Source organism: Giraffa tippelskirchi, chromosome 4 (assembly GCF_054371585.1).
Source record: "Giraffa tippelskirchi isolate mGirTip1 chromosome 4, T2T-mGirTip1v1.2.pri, whole genome shotgun sequence".
In the NCBI taxonomy this organism is placed as follows: domain Eukaryota; kingdom Metazoa; phylum Chordata; class Mammalia; order Artiodactyla; family Giraffidae; genus Giraffa; species Giraffa tippelskirchi.
The window spans coordinates 142,915,481-142,936,065 of record NC_137278.1 but is presented as its reverse complement, the minus strand read 5'-3'; the positions used below and the strand labels follow the sequence as shown (position 1 = coordinate 142,936,065).

Sequence of the window (20,585 nt, the reverse complement as noted above, 5' to 3'; positions counted from 1 at the left end):
ATTGTGACGTGAGCAAGGTTTGTCCTTCCTGTCCTTAGACTTTCCTTTTTATAAGCCCCTTTCCCCCTTTTTTTCTTTTCTTTTAAAAATATTAATTTTTATATTTTATATATTTTAATATAGTTTTTTTCAGTTTTACCGAGATATAATTGACATATAACATTGTATATGTTTAAAGTTTAAGATGTACAGTATAATGGCTTCATAGTTTTTTCTCCTTTCTTGATGATAACTCCTCTACTTCGATTATAAAAAAAGAATCAGGATGAAACAAAAACACAACAATCTAAGATGAGAATGTATTAGATTGAGATTAAGAAGAAAAGAATTCAAAGCACTGAAAACTCAGCAGCAGGGTGTAAATCTTCTTTTAAGCAATAAAGAACAGAACTGACAATGCAGAAAATACAATCAGTGGTAGATATAACAAAGCTGAGAGTCTGCCTGGAATCTATAGCAAAGGAGAAACAAATGAAGATGAAAACAAGAGAAAAGATGGGATATGGACATCAGAGAAGAGTTATGGTAAATGATAAACCAGAATAAAAGAGAGAAGCAAGCCATCCAAAACTATTTTTCAGTGCCTTGTGTGAAGTACAAAGTATTCTGTCGTGAACAAAACAGACTGTATCCTGTTTCTATGGAATTCAGGGATATGGAATGAAAAAAGTTCTTAGTTTTTTTTTTTTTTTTAAGTATATCGATTGAAAGAAGAGTAAATGTGAGAAGAAAATGGAGCAACTTTTATGACTTTAAGAAAAAATGCATATTACAGAGGATATATGAATCCCATACCTAGATAAACTGATATTCATGTGAACAAAGCCAGCAGAAGCAATTTTTCAAATACACAGTTTTCATAAGATATATTACCTGGCTACCCTTCCTGAAAAAACTTTACTCAGGGTCCTGAGAGAGATGACTCCAAATGAAGAACTGAAGAAATAGAAATTGTAATATGAAAGGGAGCCCTGGAATTATTTAAATGTAGAGTGAAAAATAAATTTATTTAGTTCCAACATCTCAGATTGTAATAACAAGAAATAAGTTGAAAGAGGGCAAAGAAATAAAAAAATATGGATGAATATACGTTATGTAACTTTTTAGTTAGGGATACAGAGGGGTTGGAGGTTAGGACCTTAGGAGGTTAGGAAAGAAGGACCTCCTTCTTTCTCTGGCTACAGGCTCCTCCAAGAGTCCAGAACCTCAGCTGTCCCACCCACCTGTGTGCTTGGGGCAAAAGGAAGAAAAGGTTACCACCATCCCAGCCTCCCTGCACAAAATTAAGGTAGAGATTCACATCTAGAGAAGACCTCTATGATATCAGAACCTGAGAAATTGGGACGCAAACATTTTACTCCCAAGTCACAACATTAATTTGGAAGATTTACTTAAACTCTTTATTCCTGATGTTTCTCTCTCTGTTGTATCTTGCAGCTGTGTGTCATTGGGCACATTCATTTCTTGACCCCTCCCAACCTTAGGGTTATTACTCACTAATAAAGTGAGGATAATAATAGCATCCCATAGAGATTTGGTGAATATTAAATGAGATAATTTACATGTTCATGATGCTCAGCTCTTAATAAATGCAACTTTATCAGTGTGTTCAATAACATATATACAGGTTTTATATATATAAAAAAAAATAGAGGTCCTTCCAACCTAATTATACATGAAAGAAATTGAAGTTTAGCTAACTAATGTGGCTGCTCCAAAGTCAGCAGTTAGTTGCGGGAGAGCCAAACTCAAGGCGCCTCTGCTTCGAAGGACTGATCACTTCCCACCCCTTATGTGCATGCTCTTAGCCACACCATCCTTCTTAAAGATCGACTCTGAAATCACATCTGCTGCCCATGTGATTCTAGCAATGGGTTTGAACATTACCAAATCTAAGAGTACATCTTTGTACACTGAACAGTCTCTCTGGGACTTCCCTGGTGGTCCAGTCACTAAGACTCCACACTCACAATGCCAGGGACCTAGGTTCGACCCTTAGTCAGGGAACTAGATTCCACATGCTGCACTTAAGAGTTCACAAGCTGCAGCTAAAGATCCCGCATCCCGCAGTGAAGACCCTGTACAGCCAAATAAACAAATAAATAAAAATAAATATTAAAAAAGAAAGTTCTTTTAAGGAAAAGGACTGTGCACAGATGCGGTATAACTAGAAATGCGTATTAAAATTGAACTGCCATGAAATTAAGGAGAGTCCTTCTTGCCTTTTATGTCAGTTCACTTTTGTATAACCTGGTAACTTTTATACTGGTGGTATAAAAGTTGACTATGGAACGGTAAAGCTAAACCTTGAATTTTTGAAACAATGGGTTCTAAATATTCCTGTGACAAATATTACTGCATAAGGAAAAAAGATGTCCAGTATTAAGTGGCGTGTAACTACTTTCTGTAGGATAGAAAATACTGAAGAGAATGCCTAAGGATGGGGAGATGTTTTTCGACTTGCTGCTTCTTTTCAGTTTCTGTAACCTTCAAAAAGCACTTTGTCAACATTCTGCACAAACAAAACCCACGATAGAACAATATCAATTAGATGACATGTATGTATTAAGATAAACACATAATTACTAAAAGATGAGGAAATTAGAATTTGAGATAGATTTTATTTTTTAATAGTAAGTTATTTTCCTGAATGAGAAAAGAAACAGACATATATTTACAAAAATCTATTTAATCAAGGATAATGCATATACTGTATATTCTAAGCTTTTTCACCGTCAACTATAGTACATATTGGAGAAGGAAATGGCAACTCACTCCAGTACTCTTGCCTGGAAAATCCCATGGACGGAGGAACCTGCTAGTCTCCTCCTCCTGGTCAGGGAACTAGATCTCATATGCCACAACTAAAGATCCCACGTGCTGCAACAAAGACTCAGCACAGGCAAATAAATAAATAAATAAATATTTTAAAAAATCGAAATGAGAAAGCCAAGAAAATGTCAGCCTTCTCCCTAGTTCAACTGACAGGTGTTAGTGGGAAACGAGCTCTGGTTCAAAGTCCTTCTATACCATTTACGAGCTTATGTTCTTGATGGTGAACCTTGCCACATATTTTACAGTCATCTCTTCATCTCCAGTTAGAGGTCACTTTTTAAATCTATATCTATATAGTATGTGTCAAAACTGATTTCTACATCTTTAATTTGGGGAAGCAGAACTTGGAGAATATACAATACTCCCAAGACACTGTTTAAATATTCAGCAGAGAGAGCTGGTCTGTCTGACAAAATGTGAAGAGAATTGGAGAGGTTGGTACTTGGCAATAGAGCAGTTGTCATGGAATTAAGCTCTACAGAAGTGTTTCTCAACCAGCAGAAATTTTGCCCTCCTGGGAGATTTGGCCACATCTGGAAACCTCTTTTGGTCATAGTACTGGGCCTTCCCAGATGGCGCTAGTGATAGAGAACCTGCCTGCCAATGCAGGAGACATGAGACACGGGTTCGATCCTTGGGTCAGAAAGATCCCCTGGAGGAGGGCATGGCAACCCACTCCAGTATTCTTGCCTGGAGAATCCCATGGACAGAGGAACCAGGCGGGCTGCAGTCAAGGGGGTTGCAAAAAGTCAGACACAGCTGAAGCGACTTAGCATGCACACACGTGCAACGTGCATTGGGGTGTGTGCAGGGTGCCACTGGCCTCCAGTGGGCAGAGGCTGGAGAGAATGCTAAGTACCTGACAATGAACAGGACAGCCCCCCACTCCTGATAGAATTATCCAGGCCAATATGTCAGCAGTGCTGCTGTCGAGAAACTGGTATAAGGGACCTTAAGAATCACCTGGGATAGTAAGTCGCTTCCCATTTAAATCCAGACTGGTTGAGTGACTTATGGCAAGTTAGAAATGAAGTTTAGAATCCAGGCTTCCTGACGTATGCCTATAATCATTCTCCACTACAGTGTCTTCTAAATCCCCACAGATCTTCTTCCCCGTCTCTTTCCCAAAGCCTCTGAAAAAGTGTTGTCAGAAATTTTTCTCTGCGCAGATCGAGATCTGGAATATACCGTATGCATGTTTCTCTACATGAATGCACTTTGTTTCCAAACTCCACCTAAAAGCTTGCCATAAGAATGGCAAGTCAATAAAACTTTCCCATTAAGAACTTGCTGTTTAAATCTTAGAATTATCAACACACTCATTTGATCATTTGAAAAAAGAAAGAGAATGGAATATTGAATGAAAGAATCTGTAAAAGTCAAAACTATTGCAGGAGAAAAAAAATAACAGTAGGAAGAGAACCAGAGAAACCAGAGAAACAAATGAGAAGAAACTTAAAAAAATCCTATATTTTGCAGCTTATAATTTTCATTTTAAAAATTTTATTCAGGTGTACAGCTTAAACTTATGCAATGTTAAGACGTCAAATATATTTCAATAAAAAACACATAGGTGACTAACACACAAAACATCTGTTTGGATTAAAATATGTTCAGATCTCAAGAGGATGCCACCAACTAACAGTCACAGCATTTCTCCTTTGCAGTAGTTTACAGTTAGTTCTGAAACAGTTCATTCATTTCTTTTAGTTGAATAAAATGTGAATCAATTGTTATTACATTGCAGGAACAGCACTGTGGGCGCAAAGATAGCACACAATCCTCGCTTCTGGGAATTCACAGGCTTCCAGAAGAGACAGATGTGTAAAAATGATGTCCAGTACCAGATACTAGGTGTAAAAATAGAGCTGTGTCGACAGCAGGTATGGTAGTACACATTTATTACATCTGCCTGAGTTGAAAGTCTCTAATTAACACAGGCATTGTCATTGATTTCTAGACTCCTTTGTGGCCAGAAATAGATGTTCACAAGACAGAGTGACAGGATTGGAAGAAACTAAGGTGTGACTCCATTACATATAAAATCATGGGAAAGAACCCAGACTTTTAATCCAGATAGACTTGGATTTGAATTCCAACCTCTCCTCTCAGACACCCACACACATATACCCACATACTGCTTGTTCTTGGTCAAGTCACTTCTCTGAATCTTGGTTTCATTGTCAGTAAAATTAGGAAACTAAAATACATTGTGTTGATACATGGAGTCTATAATTAATAAATTATTGCATTGTATACTTAAAAATTTGCTAAGAGGATAGATATTGTGTTAAGTGTGCTTATCACAACACAAATAATAATAAATAAAGAGGAAAAGAGAAACTACTGAAGGTGATAGATATATTTATGACATAGATTATGATGATGGTTTCACCCATGTATGCTTATCTCCAAACTCATCAAATTGTTTACATTAAACATGTACAGCTTTTTTTTATGTCAATGAAGTGTGTTAAAAATATATTGTTTAGTACCAGGCAGTACATTTAGTACTGCCTGGAAGAAACTAGTTATTATAGTTGTTATATTATTTTTGTTATTATTGAGAGGGTTGTATTATTTTGAGCTGAATGGTTTCTATTAATACAGAAAAAAACAGAAAACTAGTTTGAGAGATATGCCTACTTTCGAAAATGATTCTGTAACCAGAGCATTCCAGCTCCGAATCTAGTCCCACTTCCTGAACCACTAGGAATTACATATAACATATTAGAAAAGTGTGGCTATGTATGTTCACATTTGACATGTATTTTCTTTGTGATGCTCAGGCTATATTAGGTAGTCCAATAGAGAATTTCCTTTGTCCACTACCAAGACCATGACTAGAAAAACATTTTGAATGACATATGGATGGCTCTTCTATGGGGCTAACAAGGCAGAGATTTTATTGACCCAAACATCTACTTTTTATGTGTTTTCTAAAATTGCTTTGCAGGACTTCCCTGGTGGCTCAGTGGACAGGAATCCACCTGCCAACACAGGGGACATGGGTTCAATCTCTGGTCTGGGATGATCCCACATGCTGCAGAGCAGCTAAGTCCGTGTGCCACAACTACTGAGTGTACATGCTGTAACTACTGAAGCCCGAGCACCTAGAGGCTGTGCTCTGCAACAAGAGAAGCCATTGCAATGAGAAGCCAGTGCACCAAAATGAAGAGCAGCCCTAGCTCACCACAACTAGAGAAAGCCTTCATGCAGCAAAGAAGATCCAGCTCAGCCAAAAACAAAATAAAATTGCTTTCTAGTAGCAATCTGGTCTGTAGACAGCTCTACCTAATTCCATGAATACTTCTGCACTTGTTAATAAACTTCAAAGTGCACTGGAGATGTAATGCAGTGATAAACCGCATTCTTTCTATTATTTATTCCAGTTTAAGAACTAATTCCTCTCAGTAATATATTCTTCCACCTAAAACAGACTGAATGGATTGGAAGTCGCCCACACGTTTTTCCTTGGAAAATTGTATTTGTCTATTTGCTGCACCACCCACTCTGCATTCACATATGAGAGGTGCTAAATAAGTCGCACATTTGAAAATGTCATGCGTGTCTAATTTTATGCCTGGCAACATATATTTTTTTTTAATTTTAAGGAAAGTAAACAATATGCCGTATTTCAAAAATTTTTCCAAGCCGTATGTTATTGTTACAGAGCAGGTAATCCTCCGTGACAGCAATTTACCTATATAATTTCATAATAAAACCACATGCTTTTCATTTCTATGATATGAAGAAGGCTTGGATACAAATAATGGCATTTGATCTTTCATAAATATAATTAATGCCAGAGGGAAATTTCTGAGTTATATCTTTTCCTTTGCCATGGAATCAACAAAATTATGGGAAACAGAAACCAGAATATATTTGTTTGAAAGTCACAAGAGTGATAGTGTAACTATTACAGAGAGAGCCAAGGAAAAACTTACTTTAAATCAAGATCATTATCAAAAACACTTGAACATGTGCAAAGATAAGCTTATTTTAGAGAATTACATTTGACCAGTCCTACATGTGAACTTGTCAGTGGTTAAGTTGTATTAGATAAACTTAACTTCATCTTATTCCTGTCTAACAGGTGGTATTTATTTTTCTATCAATATTAATTCCTTTCTATACTGCTGACCCTTTCACATGAAAATGGAAGATTCTGTTTGAAACATATCATTCTACTACTTTCTTTCATTTATTTAAAATCTATTGGAATACAAATCAAAAGTGTTTCTTTTGTCTTACTACTCCCCATCTTGAATGGGTTCCTCTCCCAGGAAATGGAAACACAGCCATCCGGATTGTCAGTCAAATAACCTGGGAGTCATCCTTCATCTTTCTCTTTCTTCCTCCCAGAGAATCAGTACACAGCAAGTCTTTTCAATTTCACCTACAAATAAATCCCAATCCTTCACTCCTCTCCATCTCCACCCCCATCCCCTACTCACGGCCACCATCATATTTCTCATCAGGCTAATACAATAGCTTCTGGAAGGGTCTTCGCGCTACAACACTTCACCCCAAGTTCTGTCCCCAACCACTCTCCACCAGCAGAGACTCTGATCTTTTAAATTTACAAATCAGATCATATCAAAGCTCTGTCTGAAACAGCTTACACCCTTCTCCTGGGAGCCAGAGAGGACTCCTGCCTCAGCTTCACCCGCTCCATTCCATGCTGCACCTGTCACATCCTTTGCCAGGGAGGCCCTGTCACTACTTTTTCAGATATCTCAGTTGTCTTTGATTCCTCTGCTCCACTCACTCACTATTATCTCACCATAAGCTCTTCATGGCACTTAATGCTTTTGATTCTTTACAAAATAAGCAAACTTTTATTTTTTAGGAGCAGTGTTAAGTTTATTAGAAATTGAGCAGAGAGCAGAGATCTCATGTTGACCCACCCCCACCTCCCTCAACAACTTCTCTTATTACTAACATCTTGCACTCATGTGGCATACTTGTTACTAATTAAGTCAACATTGATATATTATCATTAACTGAAGTCTAGGACATAGATTAGGGCTCACTCACTCTTGATGCTGTATGTTCCATGGGTTTTGACAAAGCCATAATGTCATGTATGCACCTTTACAATATCGCACAGAAAAATTTCACTGCCCTAAAAGTCTTAACTACTCGTCTCTCCCCCACAACTTCTGACAACTACTGATCTTTTTACTGTCTCTATAGTTTTGCCTCTGCCAAAATGTCATATACTAGGAATCATAGAATATGAACACTATTTGATTTTTTAGAACAGTAACTTAATTATTGTCTCTGTCTTCTTCTGGAGAATAGGCACCATGAGCACAGGGACCTTATCTGTCTTGTTCCTTCCTTCGCCCAAAGGGCCAACAAAAGGCTCACAGTGAACCCATTGCAGGAATTCCTGGATTGAATGAACTGATGAATCTACCTACCTACCTGAAGGGAGCAATCGCCTACACACTTTTGAAACATTTCATTCTGGGTTTCTTCTAGCAACGTTGGAGCAGACTTAGATTTTTTTTTTTTTTTTTTTTGAAATTTACATGGACGCTTTGCAGGTATTGGGAAAAGAAGGGTCAGTTGTTCCCTGGCCCCAGGTAGTTTAACGTGTGGTGACTACAGGTTCTGTTGCTAATGGAGATCAATATGTAGGGTGGGAATTTATCCAATCATGTTGGATAAATGGGGATCCACCCTGAGCTCGAGATACAGAATTTGGAGCATATCTAACAAGTTAATAGCAACCTCTGCTCAAACTCCCTCAGCTCTCTAGTGCTCATGAGCTGCTCAGGAATCTGCTTTCCCACTTTCTTCCTTTCATCTTTGCCTTTGCTCTTCTGGATCTTAAGTATTTACTACCTGAGCAAGGCAGCTTCCCAGATGGCACAGTGGTAAAGAATCTGCCTGCCAGTGCAGGAGATGTGGGTTCGATCTCAGGGTGGGGAAGATCCTGGAGAAGGAAATGGCAACCCACTCCAGTATTCTTGCCTTAACTATGCCATGGACAGAGGAATCCGATGAGCTACAGTCCAAAGTAAAGTGAATTGAGTCACTCAGTTGTGTCTGACTCTTTGTGACCCCACGGAATTCTCCAGGCCAAAATACTAGAGTGGGTGGCCTTTCCCTTCTCCAAGGGATCTTCCCAACGCAGGAATCGAACCCAGGTCTCTTGCATTGCAGGGAGATTCTTTACCAGCTGAGCCACAAGGGAAGCCCAAGAATACTGGAGTGGGTAGCTTATCCCTTCTCCAGGGGTTCTTCCTGACCCAGGAATTGAACTGGGGTCTCCTGCATTGCAGGAGGATTCTTTACCAGCTGAGCTATCAGGGCTACAGTCCATGGGGTCACAAAGAGTCAGACACGAAACAATCTCTACTTGAATCTCTCTGTATCCCTTTCTATTTTCCTCTTCCTTCCAATGTTCTGAGCAGAAAAATTCTGTAATTGTGACTTATATGATAGAGGACATTTGAAATTCCCTCTATTAAAAAAAGAAAAAAAGAACCACATATTTTAAAACACAATTAGCCATAACAAGAAACCATACCCTATACTACCTAAAAAATGTCCAGAGGTGTCTGTCAAAATTTCCATAAAACCTCCAAATTTCATTAATTTTTTTACCCTTAAACTCCACTATTTAGCTATAAAAATCTGCTTTCTTACTCTTAAATTATTCTTTTGTTGATCATGTCACAATTTTTAGAAATCTTCTTTCTGAATGCCTGACCCAGAGGAGATGCCTCTGAATTCATGATGATGGGAACTTTAGGGTGACTGGAAACTTGCTACTTTCTGAAGTTTAGATTCTAGGAAATATGCCAATCTTTAGCCTATTTAAGGCCTTAATTGTTTTATATCCTTCAAGTTTAGACCTACTCAGCCTCTATCTTTCCAAACTGAGCCCTAATCTTTCTAATAGAAATCTCTTCCCAGGACAAGGAACACAAATAAACAAAACCCATTAAGACACTCAGCAACACTGTTGACTGCCGCAAGCATAACTGGAGTGATGTCTTTTGCAGGGGGCATTTAAAAACTAAAGAAGGAATGCTTTTACAAATGTGCAAAATTAAGAAGAACATAGCACACAGGAAAAAAAGATATCAAAACTCATTTATAAACTTCAAATATTTTCAGTTATATCACAGAATTTTCAAAGAATAGAAAATTTTATCATTCTATTGGAAAGGTAACTGTTAATTCATTCAACACCAAGAAGCACTGCCTATTTTAGTGTGTTTAAGTTTATTTGGAGTTCTATTTTTTTAAATTTGAAATATACTCAAAGGCTTCATATCTATAACTTGTCATTTATAGAGATATTTGTAGTGCATGCTTTTATACCTTTACATTATTCTTTCACCTAAGAATTAGTTGATTATGGATTGTTTAGCCTTTTAGCCTATAATCATCTCCTTTTCATGCCTGGAATTTCATAGAGTGCTTTCAAGGCCCATTAAAAATAAGAAAACCTTATTTTTACTCATTAAGAAGTAAACTTACCCCTAAGACATATTTCTTTTTAAATTTTTTCCCAAGTTGCATAAAGATGATATAAAGAAATAAAGTAAGCCCAAAGTGCACCCATGAGATTTAAACAACTCTGAGGGTTTCAGTGACCTTGGTAAATCAGTTTCTGAAGCTTCATTCTCAGGGTTGATCAAGTTACTAAAAGCCTCAGTGCAATTATAGCCTCATTCTGCAGGTCAGAATCCATAAGTTCATAGGTTTTCCTTTAGCTATCACTCTGCTGTTAGATGTGAAATATTCCCAACCAGCAGGATTAGAGCTTCGCTTCTGTTCCCAGTCTTTCCAACATTCTTTTGAATGGCAGTGCATCCAATAATATCAAATGATGGGCTCAGTAAAAGATAAAATATATAAAGAAACAAACTTACCATCAAACACGTTACTATAATAACAAAGATGCTGAGAAAAATGACAACAGCATAAAATCCTTCTTTGCTCCAGATTTTGTCCGCTTCATGCTGCCCTTGTAACACGTTTTTCTTTGAAAGCAAAACAGAAAGTCCGACGTGAAATGAGAGCTTGAGGAGACTGGCGTTCTTATCAGACACTAAACATATTTTTAGCTTGATTCCATCCAGTGTAGTAGAACACACCTACATCCCCCGCTGCCAGAGCTGCTTCTCAAACTGATCTGAGACATCGGATTGCTGTTCTCATACATTAAGACTATTTTATCTCCTGTATAGGAGCAAGCATGCCCGACATGGCATACTGGGCCCCAGGCTTTGTTAATGTCCCTTGAGCTCTCTCTCAGAAACTACCTGGTTCGTAGGTGAGAGAGTTCTGCTCTTTTCTGTGTTGAGGAAATTGTTTCTGAAGCTTTGCTTACTCTGTTTTCAGACTCCTCCCACAACACCAACACCCTGATTTACGTGCTGTAATACTGCTCTCAACTTTTAAACAAAAGTGAAACAGGTGCAAAGTCTCATGATGCATTAATAAACAGAGCAACAATGTCGAGATCATTTCCTTCCTTCTTTTTATGAAACCTTTTTTTAAAAATCCAGTCTATTTTGTCAAAATCTGATGAATGTACCACTTTAGCCATATAAGTTGTTAGGACTTTATACTTTACTGAAATCAACAGGCAGCATCAAAATGTCTAAATTTTTTTGGTAGATAATAAAAGGAAAATAGTTTTATTTATTTGTTTGTTTGTTTATTAGCTTACTATTTGAGGGGTAAAAGGGTAGAGAAATAGCATGAATAAAATGTCAGTGAATGATTTAGTTTAATTTTACCTACTCTTTTAAAAAAACAGATCTACTAAAATCACATCTTATAATGCAATGGAGTTTTATAATTTATATAAATCATAATTTTATATAAGTTTATATAAGTTTTATAATTCAGTGAAATTTACAGATTTAGGTTAAAGAAAATTTAGCTGGAAACCAAATGGTCCACAAATAGGAAAAACATAAAAGGCTAAATCAAGTCGAATGCTCCCACTCATCTAAAATTACATTTTGTTGAAGTCTGATTTTTTTTCCCTTTAGTTAAGCTGTCTCCAGTGATTAACAAAGCCTTGAACAATAGGACAGTGAATGATGAAAAGCCACAAAGAGAGTGGCTCTGGAGAATGAGAGGTCATCTTGAGCATTCCAGAGGCAGATGAATTCCCAACTTAATGTAACTGCTGGGATGACTTCAGCCTATACTATGTGGAAAAGAAAAACCACCCAGCTGATCCTAGTCAACCTGTAGAATCCTGAGAAATAAATAGTAATTGTCTCAAAAAAAAAAAGTCTTCAGCCAAACCTATTCTTGTAGGTGTCTGAATTTTGAAATCATTGTTAATTATTTTTCAAGACTTAAAAAATGCATTCCACGTTTGTAAATTAGACAAAAAGAAATATTTGCCTTTTGAAAAATATTTTGTGAAAAACTTCTATCCTGAAACTCAAGTGAGTCTTGGTGGCGAGTTGAACAAAACAGAACAGAAAGGATCTTTGAGTTCAATTGTGGTTATAACTATGTGAGGAAGACTTCTATTGCTTGAAGTAGTTGAATTTCCATTTCTTTTGCTTGTAAAATGTACTTAAGTTCACTGTAATACCTTGCCTTCTTTAAGACAGAGACAAATTTGTAGATGCAAGAAATGATTAATGCATGTTTTTAAAATACATGAATGGTAAGTTGATAGAGAATCTGAAAATACTTGCTTGAGAAATAAGTAGAAACTCTTATGTCCTCCTGAAAAGGAAATCTTGGGTTCAAGTGACAACTTGTCTTAGCCAGACCATATTTTATTCCAATGTCTTTGTAAACATAGCTAGAAACTAATAGAAAAGAAAACTCTTGTAGAAATCAAGTATAAATATGGAAATGAGCTTTTTTTTTTTTTTTTTGCAGGCAACTAAATAGCATCTATTGCTTGCTATAAAAGCAAAGCACTTAAGCCTTCAAGTAGGCAGCATAAACTTGTCAAATTTAAGTGTGAGGATCTGAGCTTTAGTTCATATAAAATTTGGATTAAAAAGGAGTGGTTAGGTGGGTGGAAAGAGATTTTGTGTTCCTAACCTGATTTGGTTCATTTTCTTCCTGCTATACTTCAACACCTCCTGGAACATCAACATGTTCCTTTCTGCTTAAGACAAATCAATTATGATTTCTCTTTTAACCAAAGCAGTAATGATGGAGGAATGAACTTCCCACCTCCCATCTCCCTACCCCCAGTTAGAAAGACTCATGTTTTGAACTCCTAGAACTTAGTCACTGCACTTTCTTGGTAAACAGATTTCCTTTGAGTCATGCTGGTCCTACTGAGCACTACTATATTTGTACAGAGATCTAAAAACCTTGATAAGGTCAGGGTAGTAAATGAAAAAGTTTGTAGTTAAGATCCCACAAGTCATAAGATTGTAATTCACAAAATCTCCAGTCTAACCTTTGTATAAGGTTACCGTGATGCCTTTTACATTTTGACAGGGGACCGAGGGTTCGGTGAGTCAGAGGCTCCATGGCCAGGTCACACCAATGTACTGTGTTATCTTTACATCTTATTTCACAACCATATCACTTTCCTTTTAACTCTGTGGCAGTGGAAGAAGCTGCTGGGTTTTGTTTTGTCTGATTATTTAAAAAGTGGGTGGTTTCCTATACTGACAGCAATGACTTCTCTACATCCTGTTTAATAATTTGATGCATTATAATTTCCTTTTAAAAAAAAAATTCTGACCCCAAATTCTGGTAAATATCTCCAATGCTAGGAGAGATAATACAGAGATTTTAAGAGCTACATCATTTTAGAAAGGTGAAGCACACAGAGTAAGAATAAAATGGAAATGTTACAAATTAGCTGGTTAATTAATTGACTTAGGCAGATTAATGAGATATATCATATAACATAGCTTTTTCTCTTTGTAAACATTGCAAGAAGCTATCAGTCATTACCTTGATCTGTTATTTAAAGAAGGTAACATTCTCCTTTGAAATATAACACCTGTGAAACTAGGGTAATTTGCAACTGAACAACAATGAAATCTTAAATCATTTTTTTCACTATCAATGCAGAATGTACTGCTTCAATACATATTTAATTAATTTTGTAAACACATTTAAAAATAGAAACTAAAATAATGAATTTAATTTTATTTCCCTGAGATTTAACTTATTAGGTAAGAGGAAGTCTAGTTTTCAATCTTTATGAGCATCTTTAAACAATACTTGAGGTCCTACCATGTTCTAGGTATCATATGAAAATATATAAAAGAAAAAATGTCTTTGTCGCTCAAGAAACTTAAATTCGAAATAAACACAGATGAGTAAGTGAAAGGAATTCTCTGTTTGGTATTTGTCTATGTTTCCCAAGGGTCGTTTCTGATTTAAATAAAATCAGACAAATAAATAAATGGCAACAACAAAAAAACACACCCTTCCCTGGAAGTAATTAATAAAAGTGTAGAAATGGATGCTTCAAGACAGCATTCATCATGTTCTGTAATCCATGTAAAGGATGAAAGCCCCAAATACCAGTATTCCTTTTTTTTGTTCTGGTAATAACCATGTTACCATAACAGGGCTATAATTTGGGGATTAGAAACGTGAAAGAATGGGTTGAGGCTTAAGCTGTTTATTACACATGAACCACAACAATGAATAAAGAAGTGGGGAAACTTGCAGAATACCTATCAGCTTAAAAAACTATCAACAAGTGCTCTTGCGTAGCCTCTTGGACTGTTCGTGTCTGAAGCTCCCAGCAAGGGCCTGTGAACACTGAAGATGGCTCTCTCCTGGCTGCAGTTAGAGCTTCTGGTCAGAGGGTATTACTGGGCCCATTCTAGAAGTGCCAGAAGAAAAGGCTGCAACAATCCACCAGTCCTTGATGAAATATTCCTTATATCCAATTAAAACACATCCTAGTCTCCTATAATATAAAAGTTCCCAGATTCTAGATTTCCTAGATTGTTAGACTCCCAAAATTCTTTCAGAAAATAACATATTTTGATCATCAGCTACACTTTTATTATTCAAATGCAGTACAGGCTTGAGGTCTACTGACAGCTAACAGTTCTGTGACAGGCATTCAGGCTAGACTGCTTGCCTTCACCAGGCTGAGGTGTGTTGCACCTCAAATATTTGATTTAAACTAATTTTTGGTATGGTGAGCTTCCCTTGGTTCGCAAATCTAGATGACTCACTAAGCTGCCATATTCCTAAAGCCTTCAGAATGTCATTTAAATGCAGAATAAAGCACCAGGAAGAAACACTTATTCACTGAAAGCTTATGGGTGTGTGTGTGTGTGTATGTGTGTGTGCTCAGTCGTGTCTGACTCTTTGCAACCCCATGGACTGTAGCCCGCCAGGCTCCTCTGTCCATGGGATTCTCCAGGCAAGAACACTGGAGCAGGATGCCATGTCCTACTCTAGGGGATCTTCCCAACCCAGGATGGGTAGCGGTATAAATTAATCTAATGGTCTTTTTTAAATTTTAGAGATGAGTTGTTCAGAGAAAAATGTGAGGGGCCTGGACTATGGGCATGGAGTTTGGTTTGATGTATAAAAGGGAGCTTCTTCAGGGTCACGTGCAAGGGCCAGCGAGGGGTCTGGGTGTTCGAGCTCATGTTGACTCCTTCTCCTGGTCTCTCTGAAGTATGAAGTGTCCTCTTCTTTCTCAAACCCCCACAGCACAGTACGGTTATGTTTTCGTAGCCCTGTATTCTCCTTATCTGCTTGTTTCTTGTTGCCCTGCTATGAATAGAACTCATCGAAAGCAAAAATCATATTTTATTTGTGTTTGTTTGCTTATGCATTTCTTTTTCTGACTTTGGACACCACCTAGCCCAGCTCTTGGCTATTTTTACACCCACTGTATGCCAGGCCCTGAATGAAGGCACCGAGTACACACACAAAATGAAATGGCACATGCTCTCAAGGAACAACAGTGTAGAGATGGGCCTGAAGGCCAACAGGGGATACGTCTTTGTACTAAACTCAATGAGGACACAAAGCCAGCAGCCATGTCTGTGGAGGCACAAGGGAAGGCTTCACTATACAGTAGCCTGATCTTGAAACATGAAAGGTGTGTAGACGTATGAACATACACACAAGCCCATGGAGAGAGGAAATGGTGTGCGGTGTCCTGGTGCCTATTAAGTTCAGATTTGCTGAAGCATAAAGCAAGCGTTATTCAACAATAATAAAGCTCTGTACACAAAGAACCATATATCACAGTAAGAAATTCAGACTTGATTCTGCAGGATTTAGGAAGCCAAAGGAAAATCAGGATATTAGGAGAGCATGGCTGGGTTTGCTTTTAGAATGATTACTCTGGTGGCAAGAAAGAAAACACTGTGTGTGTGTGCATGTGAGCGTGTGTGAGTGTGCATGTGTGTATGCATGTGTGTGCATGTGTGTGTGTGTGTGTATGTGTGTATGTGTTGGGGTTAGTGGTGGAGAGAACAGGGAAGAAAACAACACTAAATGCAGGGAGACCAGCTGGAGGTTGTTGTTACAGTCATGGTTCAGTGATGAAATACATTTTCATTCTGCATTCAAATTATATTTGTTCAGTGTCTGCTCTGTGATGACTTCCATGCATTTTCTTAAGTTTTAAAATTTTATTCTTATTTCAAGTTTATAAGATGAGGACTATACCCAATTTTTTCTTTTGTTTCCTTTTCCTCCCTCCTTTCTTTCTTTCTTCCTCTTTTCTTTGTCTATACTCATGTAGGATATGAAGAATCTGAGTCTCAGAGAGGCTGATGCTAGGTAAAGACAGGCTGAATTTCACAGAGACTAAATCACCCAAGGTCACACACACGTTTTAAATGCTGGCTTTGGGATTCAAACTCTGTCTTGTAACAAAGCTTTTTATACCATACCTGACATTTGCTATAATGAGAGGCGGTGTGCTTCACTGCAAAGGGAAATAGATTAGAAATAAGATGTCTAGATGCTAAATACTGTTTAATACTTCACTTGCTTTTTCACCTTGATGAAATCATTTAATTTCTATGGGCCTTACTCTCTGTATCTTTGAAATGTCCATATGTGTTCTCTCAAGGTCTAATTCTATGATTCTGTGAATTTAATTACGTTTATTTGGGATGATGTTCATTCTAGCAAGTTTTTTAAGAGTGGGACAGAGAAAGTTGAAGCAAAAATGAGACTGGATTTATTTAGGAATGAAAATGGTGGAGGTGGTAGGGGAAATCTGAAAAGTGCCAAATTTAGAAAACACTATAAAGGAAATATTCATAGTTCTAAAGACTGGGTTTCTCACCAATTGAAAAACCACATTTCATATTAATCCCAAGGTAGGCTTCCCTGATAGCTCAGTTGGTAAAAAAATCCGCCTGCAATGCAGGAGACCCCAGTTCGATTCCTGGGTCGGGAAGATCGGCTGGAGAAGGGATAGGCCACCCACTCCTGTATTCTTGGGCTTCCCTTGTGACTCAGCTGATAAAGACTCTGCCTGCAATGCAAGAGACCTGGGTTCAAGCCCTGGGTTGGGAAGATCCCCTGGAGAAGGGAAAGGCTACCCACGCCAGTATTCCAGTCTAGAGAATTCCATGGACTATACAGTCCATGGGGTCGCAAAGAGTCGGACACGACTGAACGACTTTCACTTCACTTTCACATACACGTGAACCTCCCTGGTAGTTCAGTAGTCAAGAATCTGACTGCCAGTGCAAGGGACAAAGGTTTGATGCCTGGTCTGAGAAGATTCCATATACTGTGGGGCAACTAAGCCTGTGCATTGCAACCACTGAGCCTGCACTCTAGAGCCACAACTGCACATACAAGCCACAAGTACTGAAGCCCATGCACCATAGAGCCCGAGTTCCGCAACAAGAGAAGCCACTGCAATGACAGGTCCAGGCATTGCAACTAGAGAAAGCTCATGCCCAGCAACAAAGACCCAGCACAGCCGAAAATAAATTAATGTACTTTATTTAGAATTCCAAGGGGTTGCAAACAGTCAGACACAACTGAGTGACTTTCACATATTAGTGGAAAAAAAACAATCATTTTGACCACAAAAGCAATGAGAAGCAAAACTGTTGAGGAGGAAAGATATCAGGGTGTTTTTTGGAACAGCTCAGTAACAAGCAATCAATTGACAAATATATCTAAATGACTTTTCCTCTGGACAATTTGTTGGATAAGTCAAAATAAATTATAAGGCCATAAAGATTGGAGAAGAAAGTGTCAAAAAGTGAAACTTTGATATGAAAATGAACTTCCTTAAGGAATAAAAATATACAGAGTGAAATCAGAGGATTTTGACCCTTTAGGGAGGTTTTTATGTTATCAGTTAACACACAATCGATAGCTTTCATCTCAAAGTCTCCTAGAATTGGGTTGTGTCACACTAACTATGCAAAATTTTAAATGAAATATTCCACGCAAAAACCTACCTCAGGGGAGATGTCTGTAATTCCAAACTGGGATAAACTCTGATGCAAAACATTGATATTGAGTGAACGCAGCACTTCTTCAGACGGCAGAGCATCAGAAAATCCTGCTTTTCGATTTATGGGAGACACAAAGAGTTCAACACTGTTCTTCTTTTCCTAGTAAAAGCACATTATTTGTATTTGTAAGTAGACATGTGAAGCAAGTTTGGGAAATATTTTTTGCTTTTCCTCTAGAAATATTAAAGAAAACCAGAACCTTAGATTCCTAAATGGCATCTTGGAGATCACTTTTATTAAGCATTCTTTCATACACTTAAAATTACCAGCCCAAAGTTCCAAATCTTCAAATGGCCTCTTTCAATTAGTTAACATGTCTAGTTTTCTAATTTTATATTTCACTAGAGGCTGGTTTATTTTCTATTCGATACTATGATTTTTGAGATATACTGTTCAGATGTTTCCTGAGAAATTGTGTTTAAAGAAGTATTTTAAAATCAAATGAACTAAGCAAAATCTGATTTAACAGTACAATTATTAGACATCATCACCCCACCTTATAACTTGCATTAATGTGAAGACTGGACTAACTAAGGAAGGCAATGCTGTCTTTGAACTTACTTCCTTGATCCTGTTTTTCACCTTAAATATGTCACACTCTTAAGATCTATTGTTTGGTAGAAATGCATGTGTTATGCAATGACATCATGTTACTTTCCTATTAGTCTGACCTCATTTGCTGAGACAGGGTGAGAGGACTTCTTACCATAAATGGCTAATGTGACACACACCCATAAAAAACAAACACTACACAAAATGAGGCTGTCATTGATAGATTCTCTTTCTCAACTTACACAAAACACCTATAAAGAAAATTGTAGTTAGCTTCTCTTTTCAATACACAGGGTTCTATCCTGCTAGAAAACCTTCTCTCTTTTTTTTAAGAATATTTTCTTTGAATGTAATTTATCAGAAGTTCAGTCAGGTATAAAATGGAGGACGGCTAGCAATCCAGGAAAAAATGTTTCTGTGTTTGCAGCAAACAACAGACAACAACTGGATATCACATAATGCTGATGTGAAAGATGTTGATACTAATTCAAATAGTTTATGATCTAATAGCAACAACAGTAGGGAGAGACACTTGTTTTGTACTTGTCATGCTCCCCTGTACCTTAAACCTGTTACCTCCAGGACAGAGGTATTGTAGTCATTTCATTTTGTAAATGAAAGAACCGAAGTAACCTGCCTTAGGTCATAGAGCTGGGACGCGGCCAAACAGGAAATGAAACAGAATTCTGGGTCTGTCTCCACAGCTCTTACTCTTAATCACTAGACTGTGCTTCCTCAGGGGTCATCATAACTCAAACTATTACAAGAACTACTCTCAGAAACAGACATGCGCAAATGCTGCTAACATTCTCTGAGGATATGCATATCCCTCTCTGAGTGTGGCAAACCCCTCTTTTATCCTCTCAAAGAGCCATTATACTCTTTAAATCTACACACATAAAAGTAAATCTAAGATATTTAAGTACATATATATAAAAAAATCTAGATCTAAGACATCTATAATACATCACTTCTCACTTGAGTAAGGTACACTCTGGATATAAATAACTTTTTTCAAGATAATGGGAAATGCTATATTTCTTCCTCTATGGTATTGTTAAACAGTTTGTTTTTTAAAAAATCTTCTTTAGTCCTAGAGATTAGGTGACTCACAGAATAAAAGTTATTATGGGGATGAAAGTAATTCACCCGCCACACAGGAAAAAGGAAAAGAAATAACAATTCTAAACCAAAATTAAAAGCAAATTCTTCTCCATATGTGGAAATGCAGGTATTGATGCAGCATAAAACTGAGCTCGAGCAGGAGCCAAGAATTTAGGGCAAGGAGAACGAGAAGTCCTTGCTTGAGTTTCTAAGGCAGTGGAAATTAAGAACAATTTTAAAACTGTAAAAGATTATTCCAAAGTCCCTTTTCACAGGAAGCTTTGATAATATGCTTTTTACAAAGAGACAATCATAATATTTTAATCTGCCTTTCTTTGTCTTTGCTCACACCCACCTTCAAGTACAGATGGGAACATGTAGTTGGATGATATCGAGGTCCCTAAATACTGAGGAGAGGAGGAAAAAAAGGATATGGGTGATTGATAGGTCTAAAGTGGGCCTAATAGAAAAGATCCTTTGGGCTTACTTCATCCCACTTCAATTACCCATCCAAGTTTTCTCTTGACTTTTCGAGAGTATTCTTGCATTCTCCTTGGACTGCTGTCCTTAAGGTTGGTTCTTCTTCACTCTTGATTCAAAATCCTCTGCCTGTGTGTTCACTATCCTTCATCCTCCTATACC

At 37.5% G+C, this 20,585-nt stretch overlaps 1 protein-coding gene across 4 annotated transcripts in view; it reads right to left on the bottom strand.

The window, feature by feature from the left end:
- The window catches only part of PTPRR (protein tyrosine phosphatase receptor type R), a 268,297-nt gene that overhangs the window by 103,976 nt on the left and 143,736 nt on the right, over positions 1–20,585 (bottom strand). For 2 of the 4 annotated variants that reach the window (XM_081589650.1, XM_081589651.1), the window contains exons 4-5: positions 18,231–18,386; positions 10,734–10,844 (exon numbers count right to left, since the gene is read on the bottom strand). In XM_081589650.1, the coding sequence (XP_081445776.1) occupies positions 10,734–10,844; positions 18,231–18,386 (267 nt within the window). Of the gene's footprint in view, positions 1–10,733; positions 10,845–10,958; positions 11,181–18,230; positions 18,387–20,585 lie in introns of those variants that run through there. The other 2 variants (XM_081589653.1, XM_081589652.1) reach the window with 2 other exon arrangements.